This window comes from Oryctolagus cuniculus, chromosome 4 (genome assembly GCF_964237555.1).
Source record: "Oryctolagus cuniculus chromosome 4, mOryCun1.1, whole genome shotgun sequence".
In the NCBI taxonomy this organism is placed as follows: Eukaryota; Metazoa; Chordata; class Mammalia; order Lagomorpha; family Leporidae; genus Oryctolagus; species Oryctolagus cuniculus.
Genome location: NC_091435.1, coordinates 174,748,189 through 174,764,905, shown reverse-complemented (window position 1 = coordinate 174,764,905; position 16,717 = coordinate 174,748,189). Strand labels below are relative to the sequence as shown.

Sequence of the window (16,717 nt, the reverse complement as noted above, 5' to 3'; positions counted from 1 at the left end):
TTGAGGTTAACTCTCAGTATACAAACCAAATACCAGATGAAGGCAGCTGGGAGGATAATCAAAGAGCGTGAAGTTCAGCCTAAGGAGCGTCCCAGGATGTAGTGCCGAGGGGCGAAGAGGAGGCAGAAGGAGGGCAAACAGGCCTGACACCGCCTTCCAGGTTATCTGCTGAATTAGGAATAATCCAAGAAAATCCCTCGCAGAGGCGTTAGAGCTAACGAGAGCCCCGCCGTGGTAATGGATGCGCACTCACTACCCACGTTAGATTCTGGTGGGAGGGAGGTGGGGTTTCCTGAGAGCCAGCTAAGTATTGTAGAGGCACCAGCGCGTCCCAAATCAGCCTGCAGCTCCGTGCGACTCCGGTCAGGATCGCAGCACTTGTGCATGGAACTGGATAGGATCATCCTCACATTCATATGAAAAGTGGGGCCTTGAGAGGGAAGTGGATGGAGGGGGTGCGGAGTTGCTGCCGCGTATGAAGACACAGTGAAGCTGAAGACATAGCCCTGGTGCAGAGGTGAGACGGCGGAGCTGGGGCCCTGCGACGCGGCAGCCGCGGCAGAGACGACCCCATCGGGGCTGGGAAAGGCGGCCTGTCGGCAGCGCTGCTGGGAACCCCGCCTGCACCACGCCATAAACTAGGTGCGGGCAGCTGCGTTTGATCCCCACGTGTGACAAAGGCAAATTTAAAACTTCCTCAGTAACAGGAGGAGAAAGCGTTGACGAGCGTGGGGTGGGGAAGTCTGGCTTCAGCAAGCCGGAGAAGTCCGTCTTGTGAATGAGCAGATGGCTCAGTTCACCTGAGTTAGAACTCAGTATCTGCACACACCAAACAGGGGGCTGACAGCCAATGACCCGCACCACCGACGGAGCTGATACCACGGAAAACACTCGACTGGGAGGGCACGGAAGTCAGGCGGTCGGCAACGCTGGCACGCCGAGGGGCAGCGGGGTGTCGGGGCACGGGAAATGACGCCCGGACCACAGAGAGGAGTTAGGACGGCAGTGAACAACCGAAGAGGAGCGTGAGCGCCGTGGGTCTGCCAGTCCTCGCCATCAGACTCAGAACTGCACTCCGCGTGCGGCCTGGGAGGTGGGACCGGCGCAGGTCCATGGAGAGCGGAGCTGGCGTGGCCGTCGCCTGCAGCTCAGCCGTGCGGCACATCTCGTCTTCAGAAAGCGTCAGCCGTCTGCACAGGGCCGTGCCAGCGGGGGCAGCTGGAGCAGACGTGAGTCCACCCCTCAGAGCCGCACGGTCGCGCCTCTGTAGGGTGTGAATGAAAGGAGGTGAAAGACAGGGCACCTCCAGCAGCACCCGCGTGCAGCGGGCTGGGAGTAATGCCGAAATCTGTGCATCACGCGACATGCTTCAAACACACGAGAACACGTGCCGAGTGATGCACACCGATCTGGCACGGCGGGTGCCCGGGATGACCAGGGCCTCAGGTGGCTCCGCATTGCCTGTGGCAGCGCCTGGTGGGGACATCATCTGGCGCCGTGGCTTAGCTTGTGTGCCAGGTCCCCTCCCCTGAAACCAGGCTGACACACTTGGCATACCTCATAGGGTGATCATGGGGATTTCTTTCCTTTTTGAAAGACTGTGTGTTTATTTGAAAGAGTTAGAGTGAGAGAAAGAGGTCTTGCATCCGCTGGTTCACTCCCCAAATGGCCACACCAGCCAGAGCTGGGCCAGGGTGAAACCAAGAGCCGGGAGCTTCCTCTGGGTCTCCTATGTGGGTGCAGGGGCCAAGCACTCGGGCCGTCCTCCACTGCTTCCCCAGGCGCATCAGCAGGGGGCTGGATCGGAAGTAGAGCAGCCAGGACTCAAACTGGTGCCCGTGTGGGCTGCCGGCACTGCAGACGGCAGCTTAACCCACTGCGCCACAGCGCCAGCCCCAGTCGTGAGGATTAAATGATTTTAAACAGCGCCTGGCACATAACAAATGCCATCTAATCATTGTACTACTATTTTGTATGGAAAAATGAAGCAAGATTTGAAACAAATATGGAAGGAAATGTTAGTGTTCGGCAGAATTTGGTGGAGGGTACAGAGGTACTCTTCATTCTGTCTTTAAATATGCATACGTATCCTTAAAGTATTTTGCGATTTGAAAAATACAATAAAAGTAAACCACAAGCCAGGAAAATTGTGCAATACACATAGTAGACTCAGTATATAAAGTGTGACTATAAACAACACGGAAAAGGCAGGCATCCTGATGGAACAATAAGCGAAAGACGTGAACAGGCGACTTCACAGGCAAGAAACGCGAAGGTGAAGGAAGTGTGCAGTAAGACCTCGGTGAGAGGGCCGGCGCTTGGCACAGCCGGAAGGGCTCCGCCGGCACTGCTGGCATCCTGTGTGGGCGCCAGTTCGAGTCCTGGCTGCTCCACTTCTGATCCAGCTCTCTGCTGTGGCCTGGGGAAGCAGTAGAAGATGGCCCAAGTGCTTGGGCCCCTGCACCTGCGTGGGAGACCAGGAAGAAGCTCCTGGCTCCTGGCTTCGGGTCAGCCCGGCTCCAGCCATTTTGGCCATTTGGGGAGTGAACCAGCAGATGGAAGACCCCTCCCTCTGTCTCTCCCTCTCTGTGTCTGTAACTCTGCCTCTCAAATAAATAAATTATTAAAAAATAAAGACGCCAGTGAGAAAAGGTAACAGAGCGCAGGACCCAGCATCGACCTCGTTGAGGGCCCCAGCTGCGCGCCCGCCGTCCGCGGGATCCGCGGAACCTGTCCCCAGGGGGCGCTCCGCAGTTCCGCGCCCTGGACACCCCATCTCCAGACCTCTGCTCTCCGAATGTGATCGAAGAGGTTCCTCCAAAACCTGCAGGGAGGCACGGTCGCTGGCCGTGGCGTTTCTCAGGGACCGAGACGGCGTGTCACAGGCCTGGATTCATCCGCGCGGCGGCGTGGGCTGTGGTTCGTGGGCACGACGGCCGCTCACGAGGTTCTAACCGCAGGTTTACGGTGCATGGCGCGTTACTCCACTGAAGATGGGGCCATGGCCCAGTCGCCCCACGTCCTGGGAACCTACATGGCGCTGACGGTTGTACCTCCCACCGGAAATCAGGGAAGGGGTCCCCACACACGGAGCCGCCACGCCAGGCCCCAGCAAGCCCAGAAAACACGCAGAGCTGTTGACACCGCCGCGCGTGGGCCTGGGGCTCTGAGCTCTTGGTGTGATAAACCCTGCCGGAGCGAGCGGCCATAGCCCATCCCTAGCCCCAGGAGGGCTCCCCCTGACACCTAAGGCCCAAAGAGGCGAGACACCAGCCCCAGACCGCCCGTCTGAAGCCACCGCGGTGCGGCCATGGCCTTGGGAAGCCTGCCCCCGCCTCCCGCACTGCTCCGTGCCCGGGCCGCAGCCACAGGCTTGGCTGGGAGCCGGGACACCCGTGTTCCTGCAGCTCCCCCGGCAACTCCGGAGTGCGCCAAGCTGGAGACCGGGGCTGGAAACAGCTCTCCCCAGACCTCCAGCCGCGCGGGGGTCCCACAGCGGGCAGACTCCGACTGCACAGGCCTGGGGCCTTCTCAGTCCCGCTGCCAGAGCTTCCAGTGAGGCCCGTGGGCCCCGAGGGGCCAGGAGCTCGCCCTGCCGCCCCCACGGCTGAGAATCTGGACACAGCGAAGCAGGGCCTTCCTGGGCGGGTGCTGGTGTTCGCTGGGAAGCCTGGCGGCCAGGCCCAGGCAGGCGCTAGGGTAGACCCAGGGCCCAGGCAGGGGGTCTGCCGTGCGGGCAGACACGGCCCAGGAGAGTGCCCAGCGAGGGCGCCCGCCCTGGGGGTGGGGGGCTGGGGGCAGACCCCAGGGACACCTCTCCCAGACCGGGGAGGCCCAGGGAGCCTGAGCCCAGGCTGGACGATATGGAGGCAGCTCCCTTCCTTGGGAGCCCAGCTTTGGGGGGAGGAAGAGGCCCCCCGGGGGCCCCAGGCAGTGCAGGGGCCGCTGAGGTTGTGAGGTGCCCCGTGTGGCAGTGCAGACGAGCCCCCCACCTGCCCCGGCCCTGGCCTGCCTCCACGGCGCCTCTTCTGAGCAGAGGGGTTCGTGGGTGTGAGGTGCCGGGCAGGTCTCCACTTGTGCCCCTGCGTCTGGCCCCCACCTCCTCCCAGCTGCTGTAGGCCTGACCCTGTTCCCAGGGAGACCCTGGCCCTCTGACCCCAGCCCTTTCCTGCGAAAGACCCTGGGTGCCCCCAGACTGCCCCCAGCTCTTCCGCGCGGCCAGGAAGGTCCTTGGTTTCCCGCAGGACACACCCGCTCCGGGAACTGGGCTCCGTGGCTGCCCTGGCACAGCTGGGGGCAGTTGGCTGTGGTCACAGCTGCCTGGCCTCACCGCCAGGCTCTGCTAGCCAAGGCTGGGCAGCTCAGGAGCCGTGAGCCAACGAGCCAGGCACAGCCCACTCAGGAACGTTCGGGGTTGGGGGAGGGCGGCCGTGGCTCCCCAAGCATGCTGGCCACAGAACCCCAGGCCGGCCTCGCTTGGTGCCTCCGTTCCCTTAGCTGTGAGGTGGGGCCGTGAGACTTTCCTCACTGGGCAGCCACGCAGATTAAAGAGTCCGTGCCCAGGACCCGGTCCACAGACGCCCCTGAGAGATGGTGGCTGGTGATGACCGCGTCGAGCAGAGCCCAGCAGGGCGGACAAGGCCCGGACGCCATAGCCTCGGTGGGGCCGCGTGCACGTGGCTTCCTGCAGAGACGCGGGCTGAGGGGCCCGGGGCTGGGTTGGCTCCCACCTGCTCCCCCTCCCCTGTGAGTCCCCAGGCTCTTTCTGAAGGCCAGGCGGGGGCGTGCGTGGTGACCAAGCTGGCCCCTGGGGGCGGGGCCGCAGCCGAGGAGGCAGAGCTGGCGGCCCAGGAGGGACAGTCGAGGCTGCCCCCGCTGGCCAGAGGGTCACTGCCGCGTCAGCCGCTGACTCCTGCCGCCTCCCCAGGTCTTCACCGGGATCTTCACGGCCGAGATGACCTTCAAGATCATCGCCCTGGACCCCTACTACTACTTCCAGCAGGGCTGGAACATCTTCGACAGCATCATCGTCATCCTGAGCCTCATGGAGCTGGGCCTGTCCCGCATGGGCAACCTGTCGGTGCTGCGCTCCTTCCGCCTGGTACTGCCTGCGCCTGCGCGGGGCGGGCGGGGCGGGGCGCAGCCGTGAGGTCACCCCTCGCACACCTGCCTTGATCCACAGCATTTGCGAGGTGCCCCTGGTGCCCGGCCCGAGTGGGGTGGAGGGTGGGGCCGGCGCTCCTGCTGACCTGCACGGCCCCTGTGGTCCGTGGAACCCTCCTCAGTCCTGACAGCGCCCCGGGCTGGAGAGCTGTAGGGCGGGGCCAGGTCTGCTGATTTCCGAATCAGTGCTCTGTAAACCAGGGCACACAGACCGCCTGGGAACCTTGTTCAAGTTCAGAGTCAGGTTCAGGAGGTCTCGGGTGATGGGGGGCTGGAGGTGTGGTGGGGGAGGCTCCCTGGAGGAGGGTCTGAGCACCATGAGTGGCTCCACTTTGGAGGCAGGAAGGTGGGATGGCAGGGCTGCAGGGAAGGCTGTGGTTCTGAAGGGGTTAATGCCTCCTACGCACGGGGCCTGGCACACCCCAGGTATTCAGCAAGTGAAGCACCTGCCACCTCCTCCAGGCGGGAAGGGACGGTGGAGGTGCCCGGATGCATCCTGATTTGGGCTGGCCCCAGGGACCCCAGACGAGGGTGGGCCTCTGGTTGGGAGACTCTAGTGGGCAGCTCCTGGCAGCAAGGGGGCCTGCGGAGACGGGGCTGGAGCTGCCGGGCTGAGCGGAACACGGCGAAGCCCCAGGCAGGGCCGGGGACAGGCGTGTGCACTCAGAGCCGCAGCTGTGGGGCCTCCCGGGGCTCCCAGGCTTTGAGGCGGGGCTGGCGTACGGGAGGGGGTTCCGGGCACTGACGCCCCTCACAGAGACCCTCGCCGCCCCCTTCCCCAGCTGCGGGTCTTCAAGCTGGCCAAGTCGTGGCCCACCCTGAACACGCTCATCAAGATCATCGGGAACTCGGTGGGCGCGCTGGGGAACCTGACGCTGGTGCTGGCCATCATCGTCTTCATCTTCGCCGTGGTGGGCATGCAGCTGTTCGGGAAGAACTACTCGGAGCAGAGGCACCGCATCAGCGACGCCGGCCTGCTGCCCCGCTGGCACATGATGGACTTCTTCCACGCCTTCCTCATCATCTTCCGCATCCTCTGTGGCGAGTGGATCGAGACCATGTGGGACTGCATGGAGGTGTCCGGGCAGTCGCTGTGCCTGCTGGTCTTCCTGCTCGTCATGGTCATTGGCAACCTCGTGGTGAGTGACCCCGGGACGCACGCGCACACACACACACCCCGTCATCCGTCTGTCCCCCCCCTTCATCCCACTCACTCAGTGCCCTCTCCGTGGGATCACCCGCTCACCTGCCCGCCCGCCATCACTGCCCAGTGCTCCGTCCATCTCACTGCCCGTCAACTGCACTCGCTGCCCGTCAACACTTAGCGGTGTATATGCGCTGGCCTGAATCCACCTGTGCGGTCACCCGGTCATTCTTTCACCTGTCTGCCCCCTGAGCAGCCCTCCGTGCGGATTCCCATCCGTGCTCCACTTACCCATTCTTCAGTCGGCGCCTCCGCTCATCCGTCCATGTGTCTGTCCGTCAGCCCCATTCACGCTCTCTGACACGGGCACGTCCATTTCTGTCTCTCCCAGCCATTCATCCGTTCCCCATCACTCTCTCTCAGCGGTGCCCTCCGTCCACCCAGCTGTCTGCGCGCGCTCACGCCCTCTCGTTCTGTGTTGCGTGGTGCTCTGCCTGCTTCCTGTTCACTTACTTTCAGTGTCCCCCCGTCTGGCCGTTGTCTTCCTACCCTCCCCTGTCAGCGAATGATCACGCCAGTGTTCGTCTCGTAGTTTGTTGCTGGACAGGGAGAGTGTGCGCCCTCCGTTGGTTTACTCCCCACGTGCCCTCAGTGGCTCCTGGCTGAAGCTGAAGCCAAGAACCAGGGACTCAACCCAGCCTCCTGCGGGCAACCAGTTCTGCCCTCCAGGGTCTTAGCAGGCACTGACGTCAGGAGTGGAGGCAGACGCGCTCCCGGCCCTCTGGTGTGGCACGTAAGCATGAACCACCAGGCCACTCACCCCAGGTGCTTTTTCAACTCAGCCCAGCAGATACCCTGTTGCACGCGAGTCGTGCATACAGAGGTAGGCGTGGCCTGCCCCCCCACACAACCCCAGAGAACGGGGAGGTGTGGAGGGTGGGCTCCAGCCAGTCCAATACCTCAGGCTGGCCGTGGAGGCGGCCTTCCTGGGGAGGCTTTTGAGCTGATGATGAACCGGCCTGCTGAAGAGGGACGGGGCAGGGTGAGCCGGGCACAGGTGCAGCCAGGGGGCGGCCTGGTGACTCTGGGCTCCCTGACACTTTGTCGATGTCACCCTGGGCAGCTGTGGTGAGACTCCAGCTTCCCCAGCACGAGGGGCCACCAGTGCTCCCTAGGCCAGGCGCACCTTGCCCTGTGTCTACACTGTGGCTGACTTGGAGTTGAGACAGACTGCAGTCTTCAATGCAGGACGACAAAGGTGGAGGCAAGTCGGCAGTTCAGGCTGAGACCCGGAGGCCCTTCCTGGGTCCATGGGAGACCCACACACGCTCAGGCCTCGCCCCTGCTCCTGCCGTAGCTCTTGTGTCTCTGTGTAGGCTGCATGGTCACATCGGCTCCTAGCTGGGGGCCGAGTCCTGTGGGCTATAGATCCCAGAGCCCCTCCATGCACCTGCCGACTTACCCCTCCCACGTGCTCAACCAGACCGGGGCAGGACCAGCCAGCTGTGGCCCAGCGTAGAGCCCAGCGCACAGGGCCCCTGGAGTCCAGGCCTTGGGCCCCTCACCCAGCCGCTCTGACCCCTTGCACTGGCCAACCCGGCTGCTCCGAGGAGAAAGCCCTCGGCCTGGGGCCAGGCTGAGCCGCCCCTCGGAGCCCTGTGATGGGCCGCGGGCTTGCCTGGGGACCGCAGCTTAGAGGCTGCTGGAAGGGAGAAGCTAACGCAGCCCACGCAGCCTCAGGAACTGGGCTGCTGCCGGCAGCGTGGGCGGGAGCAAGCTTGCCATTGAAATGGGGAGTGATGAGCCGCAGGTGATTGACGGGAAGCCCTGCCCGCGGCTGCACTTCTGAAGCCGGCGACAGGGAGGCCCTGGAGCCCTGCGTGGGTGGACAGCGCTGCCCCCTGCTCGGCCCCCAGCCTGGGCCAAGACTCCCGGAGGGCAGGGGACGCAGGCCAGGCAGGGCCGAGGGGACAGGGGCCCGGGCCAGGACGGCGGTCAGTGCAGCTCTGAACAGCGTCACGTGGCCTGGCCCCAGGGATGACCCGAGAAGGGTGACCGGGCTGCCCGGTGTCAGAAGCGATCATCGGCCTGCAGAGCTAGCAGGAGGCCCCGCCTCCCAGCCCCCGCGCCGTCCACACGAATGTGCGTTACCGTCCAAACCCAAGGCCCTTGGGCTGCTGAGGCCTGGCGTGCTCATGAGGATCCACAGTCCCAGCCTGCTGACGGCGGGGGGCTGCGGCGAGCGATGTCTCTGACAGGGCGGCCCCCCACAGCCACGGGAGGGATGAAGAGACCAAGGCCCCAGGGGAGGCTGTGGCTCTGGGGTGTCTGGCCCGGGGCGGGGGTAGTGATGACCAAGCCCAGCGCGAAGTCCCTCCCAGCAGAGGCCAGAGCCGCTGCACGCTCACAGGTGGCCCCACACCCGGCAGTAGTGCGGCACAGCCCAGAGGCCGGGGGCCCTGCACCCAGCTGCCCCGGTGTCCTGCGGGGCCGTGGCCTTGCCCTTTCGGCAGCACCCGCCCGCCCCCTCCCCTCGCACCCAGCACCTCTCCCCCACTGAGTGCACAGTCAGCCTGGGTGCCCAGGGCTGCCCTCACCTGGCACACGGGGACTGGGGGCTCCGAGGCAGGCCCCTCCCCTTCCCCGTCACACTCGTGGCTGCTTCCCAGGAAAGCCCCCAGAGCTGGGGCAGCTCCCGGGTGAGCTGGACTCCCACCTCCCAGGACAGAGCCCTGTGCCCCTCAGAACCCGAGCCACGGACCGGGACCTGGGTGTGAACACCCTGGATTCCAACCATCCCCCCGAGCACAGCGGGGTGGGGAGCAGAAGCTGTGTCGCTCCCACAGCTAAATCCTCCACGGTCCGGAGGGTGTGGGCGGGGCCCGGGGGGCTCTGGGGGCGAGCCCCCAGCAGAGCCCCCAGCAGTCCGCCCGGTCGCCTTGGCAGGTCCTGAACCTCTTCCTGGCCCTACTGCTCAGCTCCTTCAGCGCCGACAACCTCACGGCCCCCGACGAAGACGGGGAGATGAACAACCTGCAGCTGGCCCTGGCCCGCATCCAGCGGGGCCTGCGCTTCGTCAGGCGGACCGCCCGGGACTGCTGCCGCGGGCTGCTGCGCCGGCCGCCCAAGCCCACCGCCCTGGCCACCTGCGGCCCGCTGCCCCCCTGCGTGGCCGCCCCCAGCTCCCCGCCGCCCCCGGAGGCAGAGAAGCCACCCCCGGCCCACAAGGAGACCCGGTTCGAGGAAGGCAGGCGGCCCGGCGAGGGTGCGCCCGGGGACCCGGAGCCCATGTGCGTGCCCATCGCCGTGGCTGAGTCGGACACGGAGGACCCGGAGGAGGGCGAGGATGACAGCCTGGGCTCGGAGGAGGACTCCAGCAAGCCGGTGAGCCCCCAGCCGGCCCCGGAGTCCAGGGGTCGTGGGCCGCTCAGTATACCTTCTGGGAGACTGAGGCACGGCGAGAGAGGGGCCCCCGGCAGGTCACTGACCCCCGCCTGGCCCTTCCCCTCCTCCCACGCCCGGGACTACTTCGGAGATTAAAAATAAGCACCCCCAAGACAGAGGTGTCGGAGACGGAACTATCTTATCTCCCAACCCGTTATTTTTAACACTGAGACCCAGCAGACCGTGCCCACCCCCACACAGCCTCACCGCGGCCTGAGCCCGGCTCCAGCAGCTTGTCTGGTCACCGGGGCCGCTCCCTCGCCTGCTGCTGTGTGTGGAACTCACCGGCTGCCCCGGGCCCAGTCCCGCCTCCTGCAGCCTCCCTGTGGTCCCAGCTGCCCGTCTTGGTCCTTGGGGGCTGTGGTGGCTGGGGAAGGGGGGGCAGTGGCCTGGCCAGGGCCACAGCCTGTTGTTTCACTTGAGTGCGGGAGTGGGGTCCAGCTGCCTCCTTCCTTTCTCTGGGGCCGGTGTGTGTGCGCGCAGGGTGCGGGCAAGCCGAGGGCGCCGTGGGAACTCGGACGGAGTCTCCCGTGTTTCCTGGGTGGCATCACCAGCAGGCTGAGCTGGCATCACCTTGGCTGGGGTCAGGGCAGGGGCGCAGGCTGGGCTGGCCAGGGGCCCTTTGCCTGGACCTGCTTGCCTGCCCAAAGGGCACCCGGGGAGAGGCCGGGGCGGGGAGGTCAAGGGCAGGTGGGGTCTCACTTTCAGGGACAGGGCCTTGGAAACGCTCTCAGCAGCTGTGTGGGTGCAGACCTCACGGGCTGGGGTCTCTTTGGCAGGAATCCCAGCCCGTGTCTGGCGACCCAGAGGGCCCCCCGGAGCCCAGGGCCTGGAGCCGGGTGTCAGAGACGGCTTCCTCCGAGGCCGAGGCCAGTGCGTCTCGGGCCGACGGGTGGCAGCGGCGGCCAGCGGAGGCCGGGGCTGCTGGGTGCCCTGAGGTAACACCACCGCTTGTCCCCGCTGCTGCCTGGGCCCGAGCCGGGGTGGAGGGTCCCGGGCTGTCATGGAGAGAGGGGACGGACTGTGTTCTGGAAGCAGCCGGCCCCACAGCCCTCCCCAGCCTCTGCCCCTGTGTCTGGTCCTGTGTGTCCTGTGAGCCCCCGTACCCCGCTGCAGAGGACTTGAGGGGCTCTGAGGCCACCACTGCTCCTCCCCTGCACCGGCAGGCGGGGGCTGTGGGCTTCGCTCCAACCACGAAGGGCTGCACTGTGCGCTGGCCGCCCCCTCCAGGCATCGGGAGCTTTAACATAAAAATCCGCGTCCCTGGAGGAGGTGCCAGCGTGGCTGGGACAGCCGCAGCCCCCGCCACCCCCCCCCCCGTACCTGTGGCCCCCGCCAGCACGTCCCGAGCTCAGGGACGGCGGCCCACGCCACCCCCCAGCCGAGCTTGGTGCTGCTGGCCTGCAGCCTGGCCTCCCTCCTGCACGACAGTCCCACGCACTCGCGTAGGCTCCGGTGCCAGGCAGGGCGCGGCAGGGAGATGGGAGGGAACCCTGGGGGCCACGGGTCTGCCCGGCACGCGGCAGCAGGCCCTGCGTTCCCCCGGATCCGGCCCTGCCCCGGCGCACAGCTCAGAAACGGAGAGCAGACGCTGAGACCTGGGCTGTGACTGGAGAGCTGGAGAGCTCGCGCCCCGGGGTGCGCGGCGACGCCGGGCTCTGCGAGGAGCCCCTCCGAGTGGACGTGGGGAGCCGGTCGCAAGAGGGGGAGTCCCTGCCCTGCCACTGTGGGCTCCAGACGGGAGCGTGGGGAGCAGCGCGTGAACCGAGGCCTCCTGCAGGCGGCGCACTCCCAGGGGAGCCCTGGGAAGCGAGGGAGGCAGGGCCAGGAAGGGGCTGCGGCCAAGCTTGTGGCCGCCGTGTCCCACCCAGGCACGAGGAGGACGGTGGAGGTTCATGCAGGTGGCATCCACGCAGTTTCTTCGCTGTTTGCACTTCCCACAGACTTTCTGGGGAAAGTCAGCGCGTGCTGGCCGCCCTGCGTTGGGTCACAGCCCCGGGGCTGTTTCCAGGGACAGCAGCTCCCTGGCTAAAGACGATCTGTGGCGGAGAGGCGAGCAAAGCAGCCGGTGTAGACGGCTGCACGTGGCAGGGTGCCTGCACGGGGCGCCCCGTGTGTGGACGCGTCTCTAACAGCTGCTGTCAGGAGGCCGTGGCGGTCGGGGCCGCGGAGCCCAGCACACGTGGCGTGGGCTGCGTGTGCCCACTCCCTGGCTGTGACCAGGGCTGGATGTGTTGTGTGTGTGTCCAGGGCCCGGTGTGTGTCCACGTTGCCACCCCGTGTCCGTCTTGTTCCCATCCCCAGAGCTCCACCCCCACCCGCGTACACAGCAGCCCCGAGCAGCCCCGGGTGGCGGTGTGGCAGGTCCCTCTCCTCTCCTCGAAGTCCTGGGTGTGCAGTGGGGGCTGCCCAGTGGTCTGAGCGCTGCCCCTGAGGGAGCTCCCGGGCCCCCGGAGGCCGCAGCCCAGCCCACACGCTCGCCCCTGCCCGCAGACGCACGAGGACAGCTACTCGGAGGGCAGCACGGCCGACATGACCAACACCGCTGACCTGATGGAGCAGATCCCCGACCTGGGCGAGGACGTCCGGGACCCGGAGGACTGCTTCACCGAAGGTACCGCCCCTCCCAGCCTCAGCCCCGCCCACAGGGACCTGCCCGCCCCAGCCCTCTGGGACTCTGGGCTTCCTCCACCTGCCTGTGACTGTGTGGGGCAGCTGCCCAGGACAGGCGACACTGTGTGGCCCACCCGGCAGGCACTGGGCTGGCTCCCGCCGTCCCGCCAGGCCGAGGCGCCGTGCCCGGCCCCCAGCAGACCTCTGCAAAGACCAGGGTGGTGGCTGGCCGTGCTTCCTGATCGGTGGCGTGGACAGCGCCGTCCCCACAGCAGGTGCACCGATGGGGGCGTCACCAGGGTCTACCCTTCCCAAGGCTGCAGGGACAGGTGCCCCGGAGATCCCCAACACCGCCCTGGGGAGGGCTCCCAGGCGAGCGCCAGCCCACCCCTGCCCAGGCCTGCCAGGCTGTCCGCCCATTCCCACTCCTCAGACCGCCTGCTGGGGGTGTGGTCCCGGGCAGCGTCCCCAGTCCACCCCCTCCCCATCCAGCCTCTGCCTTCAGGCCCTGGGCTGCGGCTGACCCTCCCCCTCCTCTGCAGGCTGTGTCCGGCGCTGCCCCTGCTGTGCAGTGGACGTGACACAGGGCCCGGGGAAGGTCTGGTGGCGGCTGCGCAAGACCTGCTACCGCATCGTGGAGCACAGCTGGTTCGAGAGCTTCATCATCTTCATGATCCTGCTCAGCAGTGGGGCGCTGGTAACCTCCCGGGCCGGGGAGGGGCGGGGGGCAGGGCCAGGACCTGGGACAGGGACTCAGCCCCCGCAGCGGGGGGCAGCCCACACATTCAGGAGGGGCTCGCAGCCCGCCCTGCCGACCAGCCCCCCACCAGCGCTGTGCGACACTCGCGTTGCCGTGGAGTGAGCGGCGTGGGCTGGCAGGCAGGCCCCAGCTCACCCACCCCTCCCGGGGCCGCGCACCCCCACCGCAGCCCTCTGGGCAGACTTGCCCTGCCTCGCCCAAGCTCCCTCCCTGCAGCAGCAGGGCCACATTCGAACCCTGGCAGGCAGTCCTTCGTCTCCACCTTCCACTGGCTCCGTGAGCGTCCACACTCTCCTCCTGTGTAGCCCCATGAGCCGGAGGGGAGCACCGGGAAGAGGAGACCCCAGCCCTCCCTGTGTCAGCTGGGGAACCAGATGAAGCTGGTTTGAAAGAGCACAAGAGAGATCTCAGCAAGGGGAGAGGGCCGGGTGACGGGAGGCCGTGGGAAGCGATCCGGGAAGGCTCCCTGGAGGAAGCGTGCGGAGCTGGCTGTGGGAGGCAGGGGTGCTTGGTGAGGCCAGGAGGCACGCAGGGCCCTCTGGAGGTGCCCCATCTGGCTTCCACGCACCCTGCCCTGCTGTCCGGACATGGGACGCCCTGGAGAGGCTCTGGGAGGTGCTGGTGAGCGGGGCCGGGGATGGAGAAGGCAGAAGCAGGGACGTTTCTGGCCCAGGACGGGCAGACACCTGTGCTGCTGGACAGGTGCAAACCCCGTGGATCGGCAGCCAGGGGCAGTGACCTGACCGCAGAGCAGTGCACGGCCCCGGACTCGAAGCTGCATTCCTCCCGCCTTGCTGTCCCTGCTGCACCCAGCTTCCCGCCCAGCCCCGCCCCTGCTGCAGAGCGGGCCTGCAGCGCCGGCTGTTTTACCAGTGGCCAGGGCCCTGCGCCTCAGAGAAGGACGCTTTGACAACACACTGGGGAGTTTTGTTTTTACACAGCCGCAGGCAAGGGCGGCCCGGCCCCGTGGCGTGGCTGTGGAGGGGCCCGTGGCCAGGCGTGCACGAGGAGGCGGCTTGGCAAGCTCCACGCGCCTCGGGTTGCCCGCCAGGCACTGCGCCTGGAGTGGTGCACAGAGGAAGAGGAGGCTGAGGGCGTCATTAAAGTTGCCAGCTTGGTAGCAGAAAGCAAGCCAGATCCCTTCCAAACTGCTGAGGGAAGGAAAATTGAGAAAACAGAGATCCTACTGCCAAAGATAAAAGAAAAAAGAAGCAACAGGGAAACATAGAAACAGGGAGTAATATGGCAGAGGCATGACCATCGTGTTTGGATAATAACTATAACTGGATAAAATTCACCTTTTAGAAGAAAAGGACTCTGGTGGATTTAAAAAACAAAAACAGAAACAGAAACACTTCATTTATGTGCTTCCAAATGATAGACCCGAAACCAGGCGACTGCAGAATATTCTCAGTGAGTATTAAACACTGAACCAGGCGGGCATGGACAACACAACACAGACTGGACTGGCTTTTGTTAGTATCGACAAAGGTTGGATTGGAGAGCCAACCTCCAGTGGGAGTGTAACTGCAATGTGTGCAGCTTGGGCTCGCCTAGCACGCAGACTCGGGCCAGACCCTCAGAGAGGGAAGGGGAAGTGGCAGGACACGGGGAGACCTGCACCCGTCACCCTCGACACATCCAGGTCAGGAACTGGGCGGTGCCCCCTGAACACGCACCTGCTCCATGTGCTGCCCTCACATCGCCGTGGAAACGGCAGCACCGAGTGCAGCCACTGTTTTGTTGTGTTGTTTTGTTTTTTGACAGGCAGAGTGGACAGTGAGAGAGAGAGAGAGACAGAAAGACAGAAAGGTCTTCCTTTGCCGTTGGTTCACCCTCCAATGGCTACCTCAGCCGGCGCACCGCGCTGATCTGAAGGCAGGAGCCAGGTGCTTCTCCTGGTCTCCCATGGGGTGCAGGGCCCAAGCACCTGGGCCATCCTCCACTGCACTCCCTGGCCACAGCAGAGAGTTGGCCTGGAAGAGGGGCAACCGGGACAGAATCCGGCGCCCCGACCGGGACTAGAACCCGGTGTGCCGGCGCCACAAGGCGGAGGATTAGCCTAGTGAGCTGCGGCGCCGGCTCAGCCACTGTTGTGAGCACTTCACAGGCACTGATTCATGGGGCTATCACAGCCACCTGTCAGTGGGGTTCTATTTAAGCCATCTTCACAGATAAGGAAGCTGCAAGAAATGCCAGAAACAGAACAATGTAGGCTTCCTTAAGCAGCCCTTGCATCTAACAAAACAGTTTGGGAGCAGTTCAGGGGCGCTCAGTGGAGGCATGGAATCAAGAGTACCGTTTGGGGGCAATGACACCAGTGTGCTGTCCATCAGAGATGGTGACGCAGCCAATTCTGCCCACCTTTACTAGAAAAATAACAAAACCAGAGTAGAGAAAAAAGCCGCGACGGGGTTGGAGGGAAGCTGGACTGTAGCAATACTCAGAGCCCTGAAGGTCGGATGCAGTCAAAGCTGCAATGAAAGGAAAATTCGTGGACTTAATGCTTATTAAATAGAGTATGAATACATTTATAACCCGAAAGATTACAAAATAACAAAACAATCTTGAGGAAACCGAAAGAAGTAATTAATAAAAATACATAAGTTAATGCATTAGAAAACTAATAAAACATATAAGACTTATAAAACAATGTACATTTCAAAAACAAATCCTTGAAATTTGAAAATAAAGAGGCGATCCAGTAGCTGACCCCATCTCACATCTCTAAGGGTCAGATTCTTTCCCATTCTCAAGAAAGAAAGAGTTCTTATCCTGCTTAAAGTATTCTAGAACATAGAAAAGGATGGGAACTATTTAAATTATTTTTAAAGATTTGTTTGTTTGAAAGGCAGAGTTGTAAGAGGCAGAGAGAGAGAGAGAGAGAGAGAGTCTTCCATCCACTGGTTCACTCCCCAGATGGCTGCAATGGCTGGAGCTGTGCTGATCCAAAGCCAGGAGCCAGGAGCTTCTTCCAGGTCTCCTGTGCGGGTGCAGGGACCCAAGGACTTGGGCCATCCTCCACTGCTTTCCCAGGCCATCGCAGAGAGCTGGATTGGAACTGGAGCAGCCGGGACTCAAACTGGCACCCACATGGGATGTCGGTACTGCAGGCGGCGGCTTTAGCTGCTATACCACAGTGCCAGCCCCCTAAATTATTTTAAAATTAGTTCTAATGCTGCTTTTTAAAACCTCAAGGAAACCAAAGGAAAACCACAGGCCACACTTAACAAGAGTGATTCAAAGTCACAACCAAAATGCATTCAGGTAGCCTCCAGCAATGAATGTCAAAGACTAAATGTCCTAATCGGATATATTCTAAAATGGCAATGGTACCAAGTCAAGAAAGCCATCATGCAGATACGACAGACGTGGACACCCATCCCATCATCTCAATGAATGCCAGGCTTTGTTGTTGTTGTTGACAGGCAGAGTGGACAGTGAGAGAGATGGACAGAAAGGTCTTCCTTCCGTTGGTTCACCCCCAAAATGGCTGCTATGGCCGGCGCGCTGCGGCCGGCACACTGCAAAGCCAGTAGCCAGGTGCTTCTCCTCGTCTCCCACGCGGGTGCAGGGCCCAAGCACTTGGGCCA

At 63.8% G+C, this 16,717-nt stretch overlaps 1 protein-coding gene across 8 annotated transcripts in view; it reads left to right on the top strand.

Annotated features, from left to right (window-relative positions):
- Positions 1 to 16,717, top strand: part of SCN5A (sodium voltage-gated channel alpha subunit 5) — a 79,908-nt gene that overhangs the window by 45,776 nt on the left and 17,415 nt on the right. For 6 of the 8 annotated variants that reach the window (XM_070073050.1, XM_070073045.1, XM_070073049.1 and 3 more), the window contains 6 exons: positions 4,928 to 5,101; positions 5,946 to 6,302; positions 9,254 to 9,691; positions 10,531 to 10,689; positions 12,245 to 12,365; positions 12,907 to 13,061. In XM_070073050.1, the coding sequence (XP_069929151.1) occupies positions 4,928 to 5,101; positions 5,946 to 6,302; positions 9,254 to 9,691; positions 10,531 to 10,689; positions 12,245 to 12,365; positions 12,907 to 13,061 (1,404 nt within the window). The remainder of the gene's footprint in view (positions 1 to 4,927; positions 5,102 to 5,945; positions 6,303 to 9,253; positions 9,692 to 10,530; positions 10,690 to 12,244; positions 12,366 to 12,906; positions 13,062 to 16,717) is intronic. The other 2 variants (XM_070073051.1, XM_070073052.1) reach the window with 1 other exon arrangement.